General features: G+C 40.3%; 1 protein-coding gene across 2 annotated transcripts in view; it reads left to right on the forward strand.

Annotated features, from left to right (window-relative positions):
- Positions 1–19,069, forward strand: part of LRRC49 (leucine rich repeat containing 49) — a 125,486-nt gene that overhangs the window by 73,915 nt on the left and 32,502 nt on the right. For both annotated transcript variants that reach the window (XM_077828045.1, XM_077828046.1), the window contains exon 11: positions 4,606–4,689. In XM_077828045.1, the coding sequence (XP_077684171.1) occupies positions 4,606–4,689 (84 nt within the window). The remainder of the gene's footprint in view (positions 1–4,605; positions 4,690–19,069) is intronic.

Consider the following 19,069-nt stretch of genomic DNA (forward strand, 5'->3'; position numbering starts at 1 on the left):
TTAATCGCAGTTAACTCATGCGATTAATCAACAGCCCTAAAAGAAAAAAATATATACAAACACAAATTAAAGCTATATTTTAAGATAATGTGTAAGTTTAGAACAGAAAACCACATCTGAAAAGCAGAATTCTTTCAACCTCCAGCAGTGTGTGTGTACATGCAGGAATGTTTCAACTAAAGAACTGGCACCGTGAACTAATACATTTCCCACTGAAGTGAAGAGGAGGTAGATTATGGGTTTTGGAGGAACAGGTTGGGAGAAATCAGCAAAATGAACATGACTGGTCAAACTTCACATTTTAGATATGTGTATTCAGAGTTGCCAGATTTCTACTGCACTAGTTGCCCAAAGACACTTAAAATCTAGCCCCATAGTAGCCCAATCTATTTATTGAAACAAAGTTGTTTTTATTAACATTGGTCTATACCTTTAAAAAGAATCACTATCTAGACTATAATTAAATGATGGATGTTAGCAGCGTGGATCTATAATGAACAAATTTTGGCAGCCAAATCTTGCAAATTGTTCAGATTGGCTTGGGTTTATGTGCACAGAAGGTTTTATACAAATAGTTATGATAAATACAAAGGATTAGATTGGAAGGCGGTTTCTAGTGTATTGCTGTAAGGATGGTGAGAGTAAATATCTCAGTGAAATTCACTGATGCTTCTCAAGTTTGTGAGATTGCTATATCGTTAGAAATGTTAAAGAGTAAGTACAACAGGAGATAAGAATACTTACCAGCTGGAACAGAAGGAGAGACAGCTGCAGAATGGTTATTTGAGGGAAGCAGTTGAGAGCCAGCAGCTCCTCAAAAGATATTCTGGGAAAAAGGTCCTAGAAAAGTGCAACCCCACTCTGGTGAGATTTCATAAGAGCCAGGCATTCACAGAGGAATTGGTGTTTTTGTGTCACAGCCTGTGGACCTGACCCAAAGCCAATTGTAAGCAAAGGAAAGACTCTCTCAGACAAGTGGGACTAAATAGGAAAATGAATGGCCACACTGGGGTACTGCAATTTATTAAAAAATTAGAGAGTTGAAAAAAATGGGAACATTTTAAGTGTAATTTAAACAATATTTATGGTGGTTGTAGCTCATGCTTGCTTCTTCACAGCAGGACTGCTCTTACTGTCTGAAACTACCAAAGCTGGGCTGTCTGTGAGGATAATTATTTCCTGAATGTGCCTGGGGAAACAGCCCCCTCCCCCAGCTGAGCAGCTTTGTGTCTACTGGTGTCACAAGGGACTTGCTTCTGCCTTTTTAACAAGTTGACATTGTGATGGGCTCTCCTGAGGGGTGACACCTGGAACTGAGGTGCAGCTGAGCCCTCTGTCTCATTGGTCTGGGTTCCCTCTTGCACTGTGACGTTGTGACAAACTATGCAGCCCTCCAAGCTTGCACTCACACCAACGTCCACACGCAGGGACCACACCCAGCTGTGTTCATGAATGCTCTGGCCAGTCACTCATGAACCCACAATAGAGACACTACAGCCAAAATACTCCCAGCTCCCCAGCCTAAGACCCCAAAGCTGTACCGTCCTGCCCTGGTCAAAACCTGACCAGTATGAATTTATTACCCAGTCCGCCACTTCTACAAAGGAAAGTGGATGTGCATCAACTCTTGTTCATGAGCTGAAATTTATGCCCTTTGCACTTCAAACAACACACAGTGTTTTAGATAAAATATAAAATAGATTTATTAACTACAGAAAGATAGCTTTTAAGGGATTATAAGTGATAGTAAACAGATCACAGTAGAAAGAAAAGGAGTACTTGTGGCACCTTAGCGACTAACAAATTCATTTGAGCATAAGCTTTCGTGAGCTGTAGCCACAAGTACTCCTTTTCTTTTTGCGAATACAGACTAACACGGCTGCTACTCTGAAACAGATCACAGTAGTTTACCATAAGAAATTAAACAAAACCACAATCTAGGCCTAATGTACTGGTTAGTATTTGAATCAAGTAATGTCTCACCTAGGTAGATAGTACAAGCAGGTTAGCTTTTGCATACACAGGCAGTCTTCCTTCTTTCCTGCCTGGGAACAGCACTTCTCTCCCCCACCCCTTCAGTCTTGTTCCTCTGGTACTTTCAGATGTGGTGTTGTAGGGAGAGTGAGGTCAAGTCATGATGTCATTTCCCCCTTTTATATCTCCTTCCAACTTGCTGGAAAGCTCTTTTGCTGTGACCTGGGTCAAACAGTTCCCATTGTGTAGTGCTGTCTGAGAGGTTTCTGTTGTACACAGTTCCTTGCGCTTGTGTGCACTTCCTCAATAAGCCATTAACATTGTTTGGCCTTTTTTTATTGTTGTACCTGAAAGGCTGCATGTGGGTGTCCTCAGTCTCACAACGTGTTTTAGTGGCACATACATAGCATAACTTCACATACAATGATAGCACATACAGTCCAACGAGATATTAATGTGTAGCAGATCAAGACTTTTAGAATGATATTTCACAAGGCATGCTTTGTACAAAACATATCCTAATTATATGACAGTGATGAACATGGGGGTGCCAGGGTGTCACAGACATGTGAAGGTGAGGGGCAGATCATGACGAAATCTGTAGCAACCATCTTCTGACCAAAGCACGGAGCTTGAGAGCTTCCTTCCCCTCACCACTCCTTCAGCATGTTTGTTTCAGGAGTGAAAAAGTGCTGCAGAAGCTCCCAGTCGAGCTATTGGCTCTGCCATATACACCACTACATTCTTTTTGCTGAGCAAATAATAGGCCAGTGAGGGGAGGGGGGAGAGGAGCGACTATTCCTGACTGGTGAGGGGAGGGGGCAGTAGAGCGAGCAACGTCTCTCTCAGCTGGTGGTACAAAACTCGGGCGGGGGGGGGGGGGGCGGCAGCGCTGGAACCTCGCCCTGCCTAAATGGCGCCCCTGTTTGAGTAGCAATTTTTTAAGTATCTGAGTCTGTTAAATTGTCTCTTTTTTTTCTTGGCATTGGCTAATTGGCTCCCTGACCTGTTTTATTCTTACTCACATGTGTAGTACGGCACAGCCTGAAATACTTTGGATAAATTCCTACTTAACCTTGAGAAATTATTTTTTTTTATTTGGCCTGGGTGCCTGGGCAGAGGCCAGAGGAAAACTGGAGCCTTTCTAGATAAATCTTACTGTTTACTGTTACTGCATACATGATGAAGTGTTTATCACAGAAATGTGGTCTAGATTACAAGGATTGATTAACTATTTATTTTTTGTTTCATTTGTAAAATGTTAATAAATGTTCTAAACAATATTCAAATGTGTTATGACTATATAGACGGTTGTTCTGTATATATCAGGGTGATAGCATTAGAATTACTCAATGTGTGAAAATAGATAACCAAGAGGAAACTTGTTTAATAATAATTATATAAACACAAAAACCCTACTCTCTTTTTCCCTTCAGTTTGGCTTATTGTATCATAGTGATAGAAATCTAAGTCATTACTATAACAAGAATCAGCACTCAAAGAAACTTCACACAATTGCTGCAGCTTGCTCAGATTAGAGGACGCTATATGTTGTTGAAAATAAATTGCTGGAAAGAACCAGGAAAGAAAATCAAAAGCCCAGAGTAATAAGTAATAAAAGTAGATCTTTCTTTTACTGTTATCATGCTTAAAGCCAAAAGACTTTAAAGATCTGGGCTTTTGCCTCTGTTTTGCTTCATTATGGTGTAGGGGAAAACCCCTGAAATGTTTTATAAAGGGTTTGGTTTATTTGTTGGTTCTCACAACATGTTTTGTGAGCTGTAACACCTTAATTGAAGGTGTGGATGTGCTGAATCTTTTACAGAGGTTTGCTTTATTTAAAATGCAAGTCATTGAAATAAGTGTGTGCTAATCAAAATAATAAATAATATTTCAATATACGTAAAAATATTTTTAAACCTTAGTAAGAGAAATATTTGTGTTTCTAATAAAAACACAACAGAGTTTCAAACAGTCCAACTAAACTCTGCTGCTCCTCTCAATTATTTAGGTTCTTTAAGTAAATATAAGTTAACTACTGCTCCAATTTTCCATTATCTGAATTTTGCTTGTAAAAAACCAAGCAGAATTTAAAAAAAGAAAAAAAAGAAAGAAAAACAACCAATCAACAACAACAAAAATGTTCAGGCTGCCTTTATATATTCTAAAGAAGCGAAAAAGGGAACATGTTCATTTTTTTCCTCCCTTTTCAGCTCACCTTTAAACTACAAAACTCCTATAAATTCTTGATAGAGCTTGGTATAAAAATTGATTGTGTAAACACTAAAAGTGTTGAAGGGAGTATATTTTACTTAGTTATTCAATAAAATGTTTTAATAACACTTTTTATTTAGAACGCAGAAAGCTTTACATTTCTCTACCAAAAACATTACAGCACACAGCATTCAGGTTCACATCCTGAATAAAAGTGTTAACTTTGGAAATTGTCAGATAAAGATAGAAATAGGAGTGTTACCAAGCCATATTTAGTCGTGCCTGCAAGTCACCCTTTGGTGAATAGACCACTGAAAATATATTTGCCTTTCAAACATCAGAATTTACAAGCTTGTCAATTACATTTTCCATAGGTTACTCCTGCTTTACTAAAGTTGATTTTATTTCTTCATCTAGGAAGAAGAAAGGCGCATGGCATCTGTTGCAGCAAGAAAAGAGGAAGAGAAGAAGCGTGAAAGCCACAAACAGACCTTGTTAAAGGTATTTTCTATTCTTTCTAACGCTAATTGAGATTAGATAAAATGCCATACATTAGTTGTATTGACCATAATAAGGTATCAGAGTACAGCCGTGTTCGTCTGTATTCGCAAAAGAAAAGGAGTACTTGGGGCACCTGAGAGACTAACAAATTTATTTGAGCATAAGCTTTCGTGAGCTGTTTGTCTCTAAGGTGCCCCAGGTAGTCCTTTTCTTTTGCATAATAAGGTAGACTCTGATATCTTGGTGCTGTAGTTTAAAAGGACACTGTCTCCTTTAATTATACCTACTTTTATTTTTAACCTCAAGAAAAATGACACCTATGATAATAAGTCAAAACTGACATGATACCAGTTCTTCTTGGATGTGGAGCTTGCCAAAGCCAATTTGTGGCAGCCTCATGAGCAAAGTGCAGAGCCCTCAGACCACCATCAAATCTGGTCAGAAGGCAGTCGTCAATGATGTGTGATATTGTCTGTCTTTGGCCACAGCATCTCATTGGCCCCAGGTGTGAAGGCTGGCTCACGTTGACCTTGGCCTGTTTGATATCTGTTCAGAAGGGCCCATGAGCAGCATGGCAAATCAGAGCTGGATACATGCATGGTCAGCGTCAGTTATAAGAGACTGGTTTCTGATGTCACGTGTGGACCATTCTTCATGCCACAGTGATGTCACAGAGAAATCTGGGCAAGGCAAGAGGGCCCACAACAGGTGCCTTGATGAAAAGTGTGCTCTTGGGTGGTTGAACAGATCTGTGCATGGTGATAGGCTAAGTTTTGCCCTGTTTTTCTCAACCATTCTAGCTGTAATATCCTCAAGACAGATTGTGGAGAAGTGATGTTGCTTAACATGGGGACCCACAGTACTGTGTGGGTCGAATTGTCCCAGTGATAATGCTTGTAGTTGAGTGTAGTTGTGTGTCAGCCAACTTGATATGAGACAAATGGAGCTTCACCAGAGCACAATATTCTGCTGCAGAGTAACAGAGGTCTAAGCTGGATGTTCACAGAGTTTGAGCACTAGCATCCTGTGAAGTGCCAGCCAGTTTGCTTAGAAGGTTGTTACTCGTCCTCAGTTCAGTCACAGTTTTCCTCAGGCGTTTAAGCTATGTGAGAGATCTATCTAGGGTGACTCCAAGGTAGAGTGGTTGGGATTTGTGTTTCAAGATATGTCCATTGAGAAGAATATTGAATTCTTGGTCCGCTCTGTCATTGTAAAAAAGGTACACACACGAAACTCTGTTGGACATGCTTGGCTGTAAATGCTACCAACTGCAGTATTCAGCCATCTCAATCAAGTCAGCGTTTAGAGCATCTTCAAGTTCTGGAAATGACCGTGCTTAGCTGTCTAAGCAACTGTCATCTGTGTATGTGAACTTGCAGGACAGAGTGAACAGCATAAGTTTGTGTATAGGTTGAAAAGCATGGGTGCCAACACAGATCCTTGGTTTGTCTTTTCTTCTTGCTAACTCTGTTCTATGTGCACTTGGAAACTTCTGTTGTGGAAGAGAATGTCAATGATGTTGACTACCCCTGCTGGGAGAACTTTCAGGGCTGTGAAGCAACTGGTACATAGATGGGACAGAGTCATAGCCTGACTTCCTCCATGCCTTCTTGATTTGTCTTGCACCCCAAGGAAGGCAAGTTAAGGGAATCAGTCTTTGTACTCAATTGAGCACAGAGACTACAGTTATACCTGGCTGTTACAAAGGATATAAGGCTTCTTATTCCCACCTATCCTGCACCCCTGGAGCATCCAGGCATAATCTGGCCCATAACTTGTATCTAGGGCCAAACTTTTGAAAGTAGATGCAGACTTCTGCACACACACAAGTTGGTGTTTCATGTGTATATTGGGCATTATGAGCTTTGGAAAAATTGAGCTTCTATTTTACCAACTCTTATAATCCACAAAGGTTCATCTGGTATACCTTAAATATAGTCAAATAATTCTCTATCTGAACACAACACATACAAAATTTGAAGTAGAAAACCATTTTTGATGGAGTTTAGACCATGGAGAAGCCAAAATATTAAAGATCCCATTAGTCATGTAAGAACTCCACCAACAAACTCTCTTCCAGTAATTACCAGTGGCAAAGTGATCACATCACCAGTAGGCCTCATAGACTAGAATCCTGCAATACTCCATAGATGAGTTCACAGGTCAAACGAGCATAGAAATTTGTACTGGTACTGGTGGTTACCCTTGAGATGATTACCAGCACCAGTGGAATAGTACACACTGCTTGCTCCATTCTGTAGGTACACATGTTGACATATGTTTGTCAGAGAAGAGCAGGTCAAAGAAATGCACCTTTGCAGTTAGAACAGAACGTGCTAAGGTTTGTGATAGTCTTAGTTTCTGTGGGAGTTCATTCCACATTCTTGGGCCAGCACCCAGGAAATCGGTCTCCTGCACACAAAAGCTTTGCCCTTACTGGCTGTGCAAAGTGAAGTCTAACACTCAGCTCATTAAGATTTCTCTGTCTGTAACATGATGATAACTTCAGAACACCACGTCTGATCAATTCTAAAATTTCAGCAGATGTTCTAAGCATCGATGGGCACAAGTCTGTTGATTTTTAGAGCAAATTGGACCAGTGGAAAAGCCTGATTCACAGACTGCCTGGTGCCGCAAGCAGAGGAATCTCTCATCTGCTGCTGCTGACATATATCAGAGGCAGTAGCTTAACTCTCGGCACGGGGAGATTTGTCAGTATCTTGAACTCTAACATAAATCAGTTTTCACAGGGAGGGTTTGTAGGGGGAAGTGAGGATCTAGGGTCAGGGAAAGTGGAGTGATTTTGAGAAATGGGGACAGGAAGAAGAGGGAGCAACAGTGAGTGTGGAGAGAAAGCAGCAAGGACTGGAGGGATGAGGCAGGGAAAGCAGAGTCTCACAGGTCAGGGAGGTGGAGGGGAGGAAGCTGGAACTCAGAGAGGACTGTAATAGTGGTAAAAGAAGCAGGGACATGGGGTTAGTGGGGGAAGGGGACTTGGTGATTGAATGGAGCAGAGAAGCTGGGACCCAGAGGGAGAGAAATGAGTGCCTGGGAGTGATAAAGCAATGACCCGCAAGGGGATGGGAAGGTTTGGCATAGTGATGATCATGATGATGGAATCAGGGACCCAGAGGGGAGAACTGGGTAGGTGGGTGAGGAAGCAGGGACCTAGGCTGAGGGGAGTGGAGGTGAGGAGGAGAAAGTGGAGCCCTTGGGGGTGGGGAATGAAGGTGGTGAGGGGAAAGCAGGGATTGAGGAAGAGAGGCATATGTGATCGGGGGAGGAATGGAATTGAGGAGGAAGAAACAAGGGTGCACACAGGGTATGTCTAAACAGCAAAGAAAAACCTGTGGCTGGCCCGTGCCAGCTGACGCTTGCAGGGCTTGAGCTAAGGGTCTGTTTCACTGCTGTGAAGATTTCTGGACTTGGGCTTTAGCCCAAGCCCTGGGACCCTGCCACCCTACGGGGTCTAGTCCTGAAGTCTACAAAGTAATGGAAAAGTCTCGCAGCCTGAGAACCTTGAGCCCAAGCCAGCTGGCATAGACCAGCTGCGGGCTTTTCTTTGCTGTGTAGACATAACCACAGAGTCCCTGCCCTGGGGGAGAAGGAGGGAATGGGAGGATGCACTAAGCCAGTGCCATGTTGGGGAGAATTGAGGAATATAAAGTGGCCCTGCTGGGTGCAATGTACTCAGCCTACAGAAGTGACAAAACATGCAACCCTGAGTTGTAAAAAGTTCCATTGCGCCAGTGGAGCAAAATTGTCAACCGTGAGCTTCACCCCAGAGCTTTAGTCAAACTTTTAGATACTCTAGAGCCAGGTCATTGAGTGCCTTGAAATAAGGACCGAGACCTTGAACTTGATTTGATAGTTTATGGGAAGGCATAGTAGGGAGCAGGGGACAGGTTTGATATGTTCACAATAGCCAGCGTTGCTGAGGAGATGTACTCTAGTGTTCTATAGCAGCTGGACTTTTCTAAGTGCTACCAGATACATTACATTGCTGTAGTCCTGCTGAGAGTTAATGAGGGCATAAATACCTGAGGCTGGGTCATTGTTTGGATGGAGTCTCTTAGCCAACTGGAGACTATAGAAAGCTCTGCTGAGTGAGAGCTCATTATCAGTGAGGAATTCAGGAGCACTCCTAAATTACAGACTTAATTAACCAATTGTGGGGTGGTGTGTACCTTTAATCAGAGGAGACTCTTCCACCAATATCACCTCTGTCTCATTCAGCTTCAGCTTCAACCAGCTCTTCATCCATGAGCTGATCTCATCCAAGAACTGGCCACCTTCAGCTAGTGGTATAGTCATAAGTGGTGAATGATAGATGGAGCTATGTGTTATCTGCATATTGCTGATGCTTGAGTTCCTGTTGTCTGACCAGTTCATGTAGATGTTGGATAGGACTGGTAAGAGTATTGATCCCTGTGGGACTCTCCATGTGAGAGGTCTAGTTGTGGAAATGCAATTTCCTATTACAGCTTGTTGAGTGAGACTCCCCAGGAAAGACTGAAACCATTTTAGCACATTACCCTGGGCCCCACTACCTTTGTCAGGTGAGACAGCAGTATCTTATGGTTGGCCATGTTGAGAAGCTGGGATTGGGTGAGAGGGCATGGATCACTTGATGATAACCTCTCTGTTCATTCCCTTTGGGGCACCTGCCATTGGCCACTGTCAGAGGACAGGATACTGGGCTTGATGGACCTTTGGTCTGACCCAGTATGGCCATTCTTATGTTCTTGTGTACTGCAAAGATTCTACTGGAGTTTGAGTAGTATTGTCCTGAAGAATCTTGCGAAGGGGTGACTCGCCCATGACTTAGGCTACTGGCTAGGTAAGCTGTGGTTTGTCAAGGTAAGATTTCGTATCACGGGTTTGGAGGCTGTGGGTTCAATGTCCACCATTTAGGAGTTTAGAAGAAAAGGAGTAGTTGGAGGTCAGGGCTGGAGGGAGGGAGAAATATAGTGTGTGTGTAAAACTGGACCTTGTTCAAACCAAGGGGACACATGCAGAATTTTAACAGTAGGTATTGTAAACTGGAAGCAATAGGTTAAAAAACAGGAAAAAGTAAATAGATAAAGAGGTGGGGTTAATTGTTATATGGTAATCCAACAGTGTGTCTAGTATACTTCTGTTTTTCTGTATCTTACCTATTAAAACAGATTTTTCTGAGTTTGGATTTGTTCAGTTTAAAAATAGGTTCCAGAAAATATTTCCTCCCCCTCATCATTTTAAAAATTAATACTTACATAGTTTATTTTATTTTTACTATAGATGACTGATATGTTTTAAATTTATTTGGTTTTGAAGTTTTGGTGTCCGTTCCTACTGGTATAGAGAAGGGAAGTACACACAGACACATACATCTGGTGGTTTGGTGATGTTAATGTGTTGGCCCACTTACTGAGCAACAGAAATTTTTGAAAGCGTGATTTATTTTTACTTCCATTTCTTAAGCTTTGAAGTATGTTTCCTTACAGTGGGAGATGCTGTTGTTTGTCTTGATGCCCTAGATCTCTCAAACCATTTTGCCAATGAAAATTCCCATTGGAGGAAAGGGGCATGTATTGTTAATGTGTAATTCCATACTCACTCAAGCTTGAACAGGAAATTGAAGTTTTCATTCTTTTTAGTGAAGGCTTCTTTCTTGTCTTCAAGGGGGTAAAGAAGCTTAACAGCCAACTGCTGTTCTCTTTTATTTGCTTCAAAAAGATGATTCTTATCTCTCTTCTGTGTACATTTCCATTCTATCCTTGTGTGTTTAAATTTTGTTTTCTCTGTTTCAGACTCTTGTTTTACTTGAATGGAACTTTCTTTCCCATAGATCTAACAGTGGGATTAAGTGGCTGTGAAATAATTTGCGAAGTCTAAAAATTCAGCCAATGAATGGAAATTTTGTGGAGTCATATTCAGCAATAAAATATATTTTCCTCCACAAGCTTTATTGAGAAAACCGTAAAATTTTACCTTGCTTCCTTTTAAATGAAATGTCATGGCATACTGCCCATTTAATAAGGTAACTGTTGCTGTTTTACAAAAGTGTCTGCCATCAAAATTACCATGCTAATAACTGTTGTTGAATTTTCATAAACATTCCCATATTCATTTCAGAGGTTATAACTCACCTTTTTTTTTTTTTTTCCTGTTCATGCCTGTCTGTCTGCACTGTGGGTTTTTCTTCTTCTCCACCACTTGAGTGTGGAATCTAGTGCTTTCTAGAAAAACCTGTCCCAGAATTCTCTGCCTCCAGAGGCTTGCACAGGGTAAGAGCTCCCGTTTGACAGGGTCTTATCTGAGTATTTTCTGGCATAAAAATGATCATTTGCCACCAAATCTTTTAATTTAATTGGTTTTCAAATGAATAAGCTGTTGGGTGGGATATTTTAGTTTAGATTCGCTGCAAGAGATCAGCAGCTGCACAGCTGAGGGCTCACAAGATGGCCAGCTAGCACAGAAGATGAAATAGAAGAGCAACAGGAACTCTCAAGTTGGAAAGGATTCCTCACTAGGTCTTCTTCTAATTCAGCACTCCTGAATGTTCTTCCCGATTCCAAAAATGCTGGAGCCACAGAAGGGTCACCCTTCACCCAGGCCTCCTTCCTTCCACGTTTCTGACCCATTTTACTCTGCTGACATGAAGTTCACCATGGAGTACTCCTCAACAGTACTGGAAGGGAGAAGTCACCCTTTCCTGCTTACTGTGGATCTCAAAGGGGAAAACTTCAGTGGGACACAGGTGGCAACAGGCCTGCAAGGGAGCAAGTGCCCTTAGCTTTTTTCTGTTTTCTATTTCTCCACAGCCTTTCCCAGTGTTCTTAAATGAGGGTTCCTCTTGTGCAAGCATGCATGTTTGGGTATGTGAAAGCAGCTGTCATCCTACTCACAGCTATGATTTATTTACAGATTTTTCCCTATGATCGGCCTAAATCAAGAGTTTTCAATGGGCATTTCCTTTCCTTCCTTACTCATATTCTCAGAGAAGCAATGGTCCAGAAACTACAACAGCCCCTCACCCTTAAAAAAAACAAAAAAAAAAACCAAAAAACAATACAGAGGCATCTTCAAAGGAGATTATATCATATTTGAAACCAAAACATATTTATATTGGATGTAAACATGACACTAAGAAAGTAGCATTTTGCAGCAGAGGCACCCCTTTGTCATAACCCAGTTAGAAAGATTACAGCAATTTTTTCTTTAAACAAAGCACAGAGTAAGGAAAAAAACCCTATAATAATAGTTCTTAATTTGTGAAGAAATAAGTTCCTGAGTGACATCGTATCTCCCTTTACAAATGTGTGTTGTTATTTTAAAAGACACAAGTCATAACTTTTGAAGTGCTTAATAGGCAAAGATAAAAATAAGGTCATGTCAATATGCAAAACACATTTACAATAAAAGTAAAATTTATCCAGCTTGGCATTTTTAATTGATTAAAAAAACAAAGATAAAAATAAGGACTTAATATATTAAATGTTCATTTACAGAGCAGTTTTACAATAAAAATGAAAGTTTAAAAAAGAGAAGCTATTCAAAGATTGGCCCTTTTCACCTTTGTTATCTGAAGAAACATATCCTCTCCTTTTTTGCTAAAACTACTATTGTCATTGAAAGAATAATTTAAGACTTTCTAAATATTTAAAGCACAGAGGAAAATGTCACAATAGATAGCCCATATTTACATATGTGTTTTCCTAAGTGATCACTCTCATTATAGTGTGTATGGTAACACCCATTGTTTCATGTTCTCTATGTATATAAATCTCCCCACTGTATTTTCCACTGAATGCATCCGATGAAGTGAGCTGTAGCTCACAAAAGCTTATGCTCAAATAAATTGGTTAGTCTCTAAGGTGCCACAAGTACTCCTTTTCTTTTTGCGAATACAGACTAACACGGCTGCTACTCTGAAACTTGTCATGAAGGATTGAGTAACTGTGGTAAGGAGAGAGATGAACACGTGGCATAGTTGAAGCAGCATGTTTCCTAATAGCCCGCCTGCTTTTTCTGAGAACTTAACTTTTGCAGAGAGAGAATTTTTAATCACAGGATTAAAATTTAAAAGGCCTTAAAACTTTTAAACTGGCTCTAAATGTGAAAATAAAACAACACACAAGCAGTCCTAATACTCCCCATAGAAAAGAAAAGAAGATGAATTCCAAATGTCTGCCGTGCCAAAAGTGTGCACATCTACAAATCAAACTAGAGGGCAGGACATAAATCAAGAAGAGGGTGTGGAAATCTGTCCATATATAGAATGAATAAAGGTATAGAGCCCATTACTACTTAGTTTTCCACAGAGAATAAAATATTGCCATATGCAATGCTGGTTGCCATCATAATTGCATTTGGTACTATCCTGATGCAATTATTTTTGTCAGTATTTATTATCCAGGCTTCCACTAGTGGTTGTATTGTTGTCTTTGGAGGACATTCTGGTACTTTGCATGAATAGTCATGCCACGTTGCGTTCTTGCATGTAATTTCCCTTTGACTCACTTTTTATTCTTTTTCTGTTTTCTATGTATGTTGTTATTGTGTATATACACATTTTATTTAAAATTGGATCTGATGAACTTGTATCTCTTTTTTTTATTTCCAATTTTAAATGAGAAATAAATTACATAGCCTCTTTGCGGCTTACTTCAATTGTGGTTTTTTGACTCAGTATTAGATAATAAATTGATTAATAACTCTCTTGGTAGATTAGAGTTCCAAGTTTCTTAGTTTAAAAACATTTTGTGAAAAATCGTAAACAAAGTAAACATTTTGGAAACCATGAGGGCTCTGAAAGAGTTTGGTGGAAATGTTCCAATGCTTTTCTTGTCAGATAGTGTTATCAAGTATTATGTATGTTTCTTCACGAGGCCTTAGAGTTCCTTAAAAAGGGTCTCTACCAGATTCTGTATTGAACACGTGCTCCACAAGAAGCCTTCTAAATTAGTAAATATTATAATGGCAAAATTACTTCTCTTTGGACTAGTTATGGTAAGGAGATGGTGGAGGCAATTAAATAAAAATTGTCATTTTGAATGTTAGTGCTGGTTATGTACTTAAGTATAAATAACTAGGGAAAAGGAAAAGTACACTAATTCTTTACACACTACAGAGGAATTCTGATAAAGGCTCTTTATTTTCTATATGAATATATATTTTTCCAAATTATAGTAAGGATATTGGGCTAACATCACTAGATCCTGTTGCATGTAGACATAAATTTCATTTTCCTGTATCAGTGATGCTCCTTAATTTAAAATGTCCAGGCTCTGATTGACATTTGTCAGAATATCAGTGTTATTTAAAGAAAATATGTAGGGAACTACACAGAGCTCTTTTTAGGGTCTGGGAAAAGTACAGCAAAATGCAAGGTGGAACAGATTGTTTAGCATAAGTAGTTAGCACATATTGTAAGGAACAGTTCAAGGTAGATTTCCTCAACTATGGTAAGATTCATGATGGCCCTAGTCAGGACCTTTCCACCAGTGGTCAAACAGTGAGACCTCAGTCTCATCCTGTCAACGCTCACCAGGCCACCTTGGCTACATGATCCATGTCCCACCTGTCCGTGAAAGTTGCATTTTTAGTTGCTATCACTTTGGCCAGGAGGGTGAACGATTTGGGAGCACTCATGGCAGACCGTCCTTGTATCCCTTCACCTCCATCCTAAGTTCCTCCCTAAGGTTATTTCTGAATTCCATGACAGCCAAAGTATCCACTTTCCTGTTCTTTTTCTGAAACCCCATTCTTCTGTCGAAGTGAAAAGACTTCATTCTCTCAATGTCATATGTGACCTGACGTTCTACCTGTAGAGGACCAAACCTATTAGAATATCACAAAGACTTTTTCTCACCATACCAGAAAGATTGCAAGGTCAAATGATATTCTCTCAGAATCTATAAGTGGGTTTCTGGGTGCATCATTGAGTGCTACAGGTTAGCTCACATACCTCCTCCTGATGGAGTTAGGGCACACTCCATGAGGGTGCAAGCTGCCTCTATAGCATCCCTGCAGGATGTTCCAATATTAGACATATGCAGAGCAGCCAACTGGAGCTTCATCCGCATGTTCGCTAGATGATACATGCTAGTCCAGGCCTGTGCTGCTGTTGCAGCAGTGGGAACTGCAGTGTTGTGAGCATCTTTGCTGCCGGCTTCCTCACAACCTCTAGTCTGAGCGCTGCTTGTCAGTTACACACATCTGGAATACATATAGGGACTAGTACTCAATGAAGAAATGGAGGTTACTTGCCTGTAACTGGGAGTTTTTTAGAAGCGTGGTCCCTATCTGCATTCCACTACCTGCCCTCCATCCCCTCTGTCTCAGGTCCTGTTGGACTTATGGTAAGGAAAGGAACTTCAAAGGCATCAGTACACATTGCCTCTTATACTCTCGGTTGGGAGTATGAGGAGATCTACTGTGCAGGTGTGGGCCAATGGATGCTGCTTGTTAGAATTTCTGGACTCAGGCATATAATGCATGCATACCACATGTGGAATATAGATAAGGGCCACAGGTCTCAAAAGAACTTCCAATTTCAGACAGGTAACCTCCATTTCCATGCCAGCTTCATCTTGCCTGCTTTTGAGTGGCATTTGCATTCAATGATTCCCCACTGTAATGGATGCTGAGGTGGTTTACACCTCTGTGACATTAACCCCTGATAGTCTTTCCACCACCACCGACTTGTGTGGCAGAGTTTATGCTGGCAGAAACCCAAGGTGAATCTGGCCCAATGTCATTTTTGGTTAATTAAAACACATCTTATATAGTGTATTCTTATGTAGCTCCAGTCTTATGGATCAATATGCTGTATGATAATGTTCATGGTGTGGTTACAAAATAAAATATCTGTCATATTTCTCAATATTCCTTTCACTTTAATGGAAATCTTCAAGTGAAGCTCATTTGTTTCCTTTTCTGAATAGCTCCTCGGCTTGTCTCTAAGTTTGCTATATAAAATGTTAGTGATTTAGCTAAAGCACGGACAAAACAATTAGCCATAGAGAACAGTATTGGTTTCTTTTCACAAGTTGTAATATATACAGAAGGCTGTCAAAATAACGGTTGAGTCTGATGAGCTTGAACTAAATTAGATGTTCACACTGACTGATAAAGGCTTTGTCTCTCATCTGTAGTTCTGTTTTCCAGTAAACAAATAATTCCTACCTTTCAAATCTCTTTAATTTCCAAAGAGATGTAATTCTATTGGTTTTAATCTGAAACCCTTTGGAAGAGTAGTGTAAACCTTTCAATACCTTGCAATTTATGTTTTACTGATATGATTTTATATTATTTCTTGGTCTCTCTGTCATATGTAGTGGTTGCATTTAAAAAGTTTGTACTGGTTTCAGAGATCTTACTGGCTCAACTAGTGTTCCCCAGTGCATGTATAGTATATATGTCTCAAACTGGCAAAGACTTGAAAACCAGTAGAAACATTTTAAATTCAGCCTCTCAATAATCTGCTGTAGTTCCCATAGACTTTAAATCTGATTGTGAAGACCTTTCCTGTTAGGCATCTTGAAACTCATATTCTCATAAGGCTTTAAAATGTAGTCGACTAACCCCTTCTTTAGAAAGGGGGAAAATGAACCTTAATGTTTCACAGTTGAGTACAGTAACTACAGTATGAGGGTGGTGATGTGCTTTTCAAAGATTTGGTTTTTAATCCCTTTATTGTATAACAATGAATGGATAAGTTTAAAGAGTTTTTTGTATGGAATTGTTTTTAAGAAAATGTTTAGACTACATAGATAAGCACCCAGGTCAGGAAATGCCAAGTATTGGTTTTTTTTATATACTGCTTTCTCTTTTCGAAGAACTGTACAGTCATTAAGTTCTGCTTCTCACATCTGTAGCTAAATTATTATTTATTTGCATTACAGTCATGCCCACATATCTCCCCCTGGGTAGCCATTATGCAAACACATAGTGAGAGGCAGTCCTTGCCCCAAAGATTAATTTTCCAAATGGAAACAGAGCTTAAGGGACTTGGCCAGGGTCACACATCCGCAAGGATTGATACGAGGTCTTTTGGTATACAGGCTAAGGCTTAACCTAGTATTACACATATTGAATCTATTTCCCTAAATTAAGTATCCTCACACCTTCTTGTCAACTGTCTAAATGGGCCATCTTGATTATCACTACAAAAGTTTTTTTTCTCCTGCTGATAATAGCTCATCTTAACTAATTAGCCTCTCACAGTTTGTATGGCAACTTCCACCTTCTCTGTATGTATATATATATCTTCTTACTATATGGTCCATTCTATGCATCCGATGAAGTGGGCTGTAGCCCACGAAAGCTTATGCTCAAATACATTTGTTAGTCTCTAAGGTGCCACAGGTACTCCTTTTCTTTTTGCGGATACAGACTAACACGGCTGCTGCTACTCTGAAACCATTCAAACAGTGTCTCTGATTTTTCCTATTTGTAAAATGAGGATAATACTACTTTTCACTTCATACATAAGTGCTGGAACTAAGAGTGCAGGGGATGCTCCAACCCCTCCCCCCCCCCCCACTCCAGCTTGAAGTAGTTTCCATTATATACAGGGTTTACAGTTTTTGGTTAATGGCTCTCAGCATCCCCACTGTAAAAATTGTTCCAGCACCAATGACTTCATAGGGCTTTTTCTTCTGTGGATGTCAAAGTGCTTGACATAGATGTCAAAACAATAATAGCTCCATTTTACAGAACAGTCACAGAATCCATTCCATACCACAAAGTGTAAGCTTTAGTTTAAAAAATAACTAAGCTTCTAACCTTTTTGGTTGTAAAGATAACTTTCCAAATGTAAATCAATATACTGTTGTCTTCTTGAGTCTGCAAACCAGTAGCCTAAAATATAGTTCTAGAAGAGCTGCAAACTGCTCCCTTTCACGTAAATCTAAATGAGCTGTTAAATCTGAAGCCAAATGTTGCGAGGGTTAGGATTAAGCATTTATAGTAGAAACATAAAGCTAAAGTGATGACTCGTGGGTGCTAGATGCACAGGAGGATATAACAGTGGGTAGGTTGTCAAGTGATTCTGTGGTGCAAAATCAGAAGTTCATGCAGGTGCCAGTGCATGTTTTTGAGCACCATTATAATGTGTTGTTTGCATAAAGCAGTGACTAAAATGGGCAACCATTTACTACACCGACGTCCAAATCATTTCAAAGTGTAGCCCGACATAGAGCTAGTGAAAAATTTAACAATACTTCAAGATGAAGAATTTCATAAACAAGAGGTGAAAGCATGCAATAGTATATTGCAGTGTAGTAGACATTGAATACGAATAAAACGATGGCAACAGTGTTTTAGATAAATTATTAACCATTTAATGGCTTCATTGAACTCAGTCTTTTTATTGAGAGCTTTTCTTTGTTAGTCATGTTGACCAGCTGCTTTATTTTATAAGGAGAAGGAAGGTTAAAAACAACTCTCTGATTAGTAGAAACATTGTCACTTTTCAAAGTAACAGTCTGGAATTGAAAGACGTGTAAAGTTCAGCAGTTGAATAAAATGTGGACAAAGAATAGCTAGCCAACCATAAAAAAGTTGCAGAGGTGTTAGCAGGTCACTCTACCTTGAACGGTTCCTTACAATGTGTGCTAACTACTTACGCTAAACAATCTGTTCCACCTTGCATTTTGCTGTACTTTTCCCAGACCTTAAAAAGAGCTTTGTGTAGTTCCCTACAGATTTTCTTTAAATAACACTGATATTCTGACAAATACCAACCAGAGCTTGGAAATTTTAAATTAAAGGCTTCTCTACACTGCCCGTAGCTCAGAATAGAGGGGTGTAAATGTGCACCAAAGTGCTGCTTTGTAATTCCTCTGTATGGACACTGCTGGAATGACCTAATTTGCATTGACGTAATCCTTTTCAAACAGGATTACATTAAGACGGTGAACAGGAACCTTTTAGTTTGTGACTGCAGCATCCACAGGGGAGTGTTACATTGCAGCACTTTGGTGTGCACTGCTGTTCAAACCTCTGTAGTCCAAACTGCAGGGCAAGAGTATACATGCCTTAGAACCTTTTCTATGTATTTAATTCAAAGGGTCCATTTCTATTGCATTGGGTTGCCAACTCTCCCAGTTTTGCCAGGAGTCTCCCAGAATCAGACTCTATCTCCCAGAGGCTACCGAAGCCAAGCCAGGAGATTTTAGGTGCTAAAAGTCTGGCAGCACAGTGGGGCTAAGGCAGGCTCCATACCTGCCCTGGCCCCTCACTGCTCCTGGAAGCAGCGGGCACGTCCCTGTGGCCTCAGAGGGGGGAGCAACAGCTCTCTGCATGCTGCCCCTGACCTGAGTGCCGACTCTTCAGCTCCCATTGGCTGGGAACTCCGGCCAATGGGAGCTGGGGGTGGTGGTGCTTGCAG

Source organism: Eretmochelys imbricata, chromosome 10 (assembly GCF_965152235.1).
Source record: "Eretmochelys imbricata isolate rEreImb1 chromosome 10, rEreImb1.hap1, whole genome shotgun sequence".
In the NCBI taxonomy this organism is placed as follows: domain Eukaryota; kingdom Metazoa; phylum Chordata; order Testudines; family Cheloniidae; genus Eretmochelys; species Eretmochelys imbricata.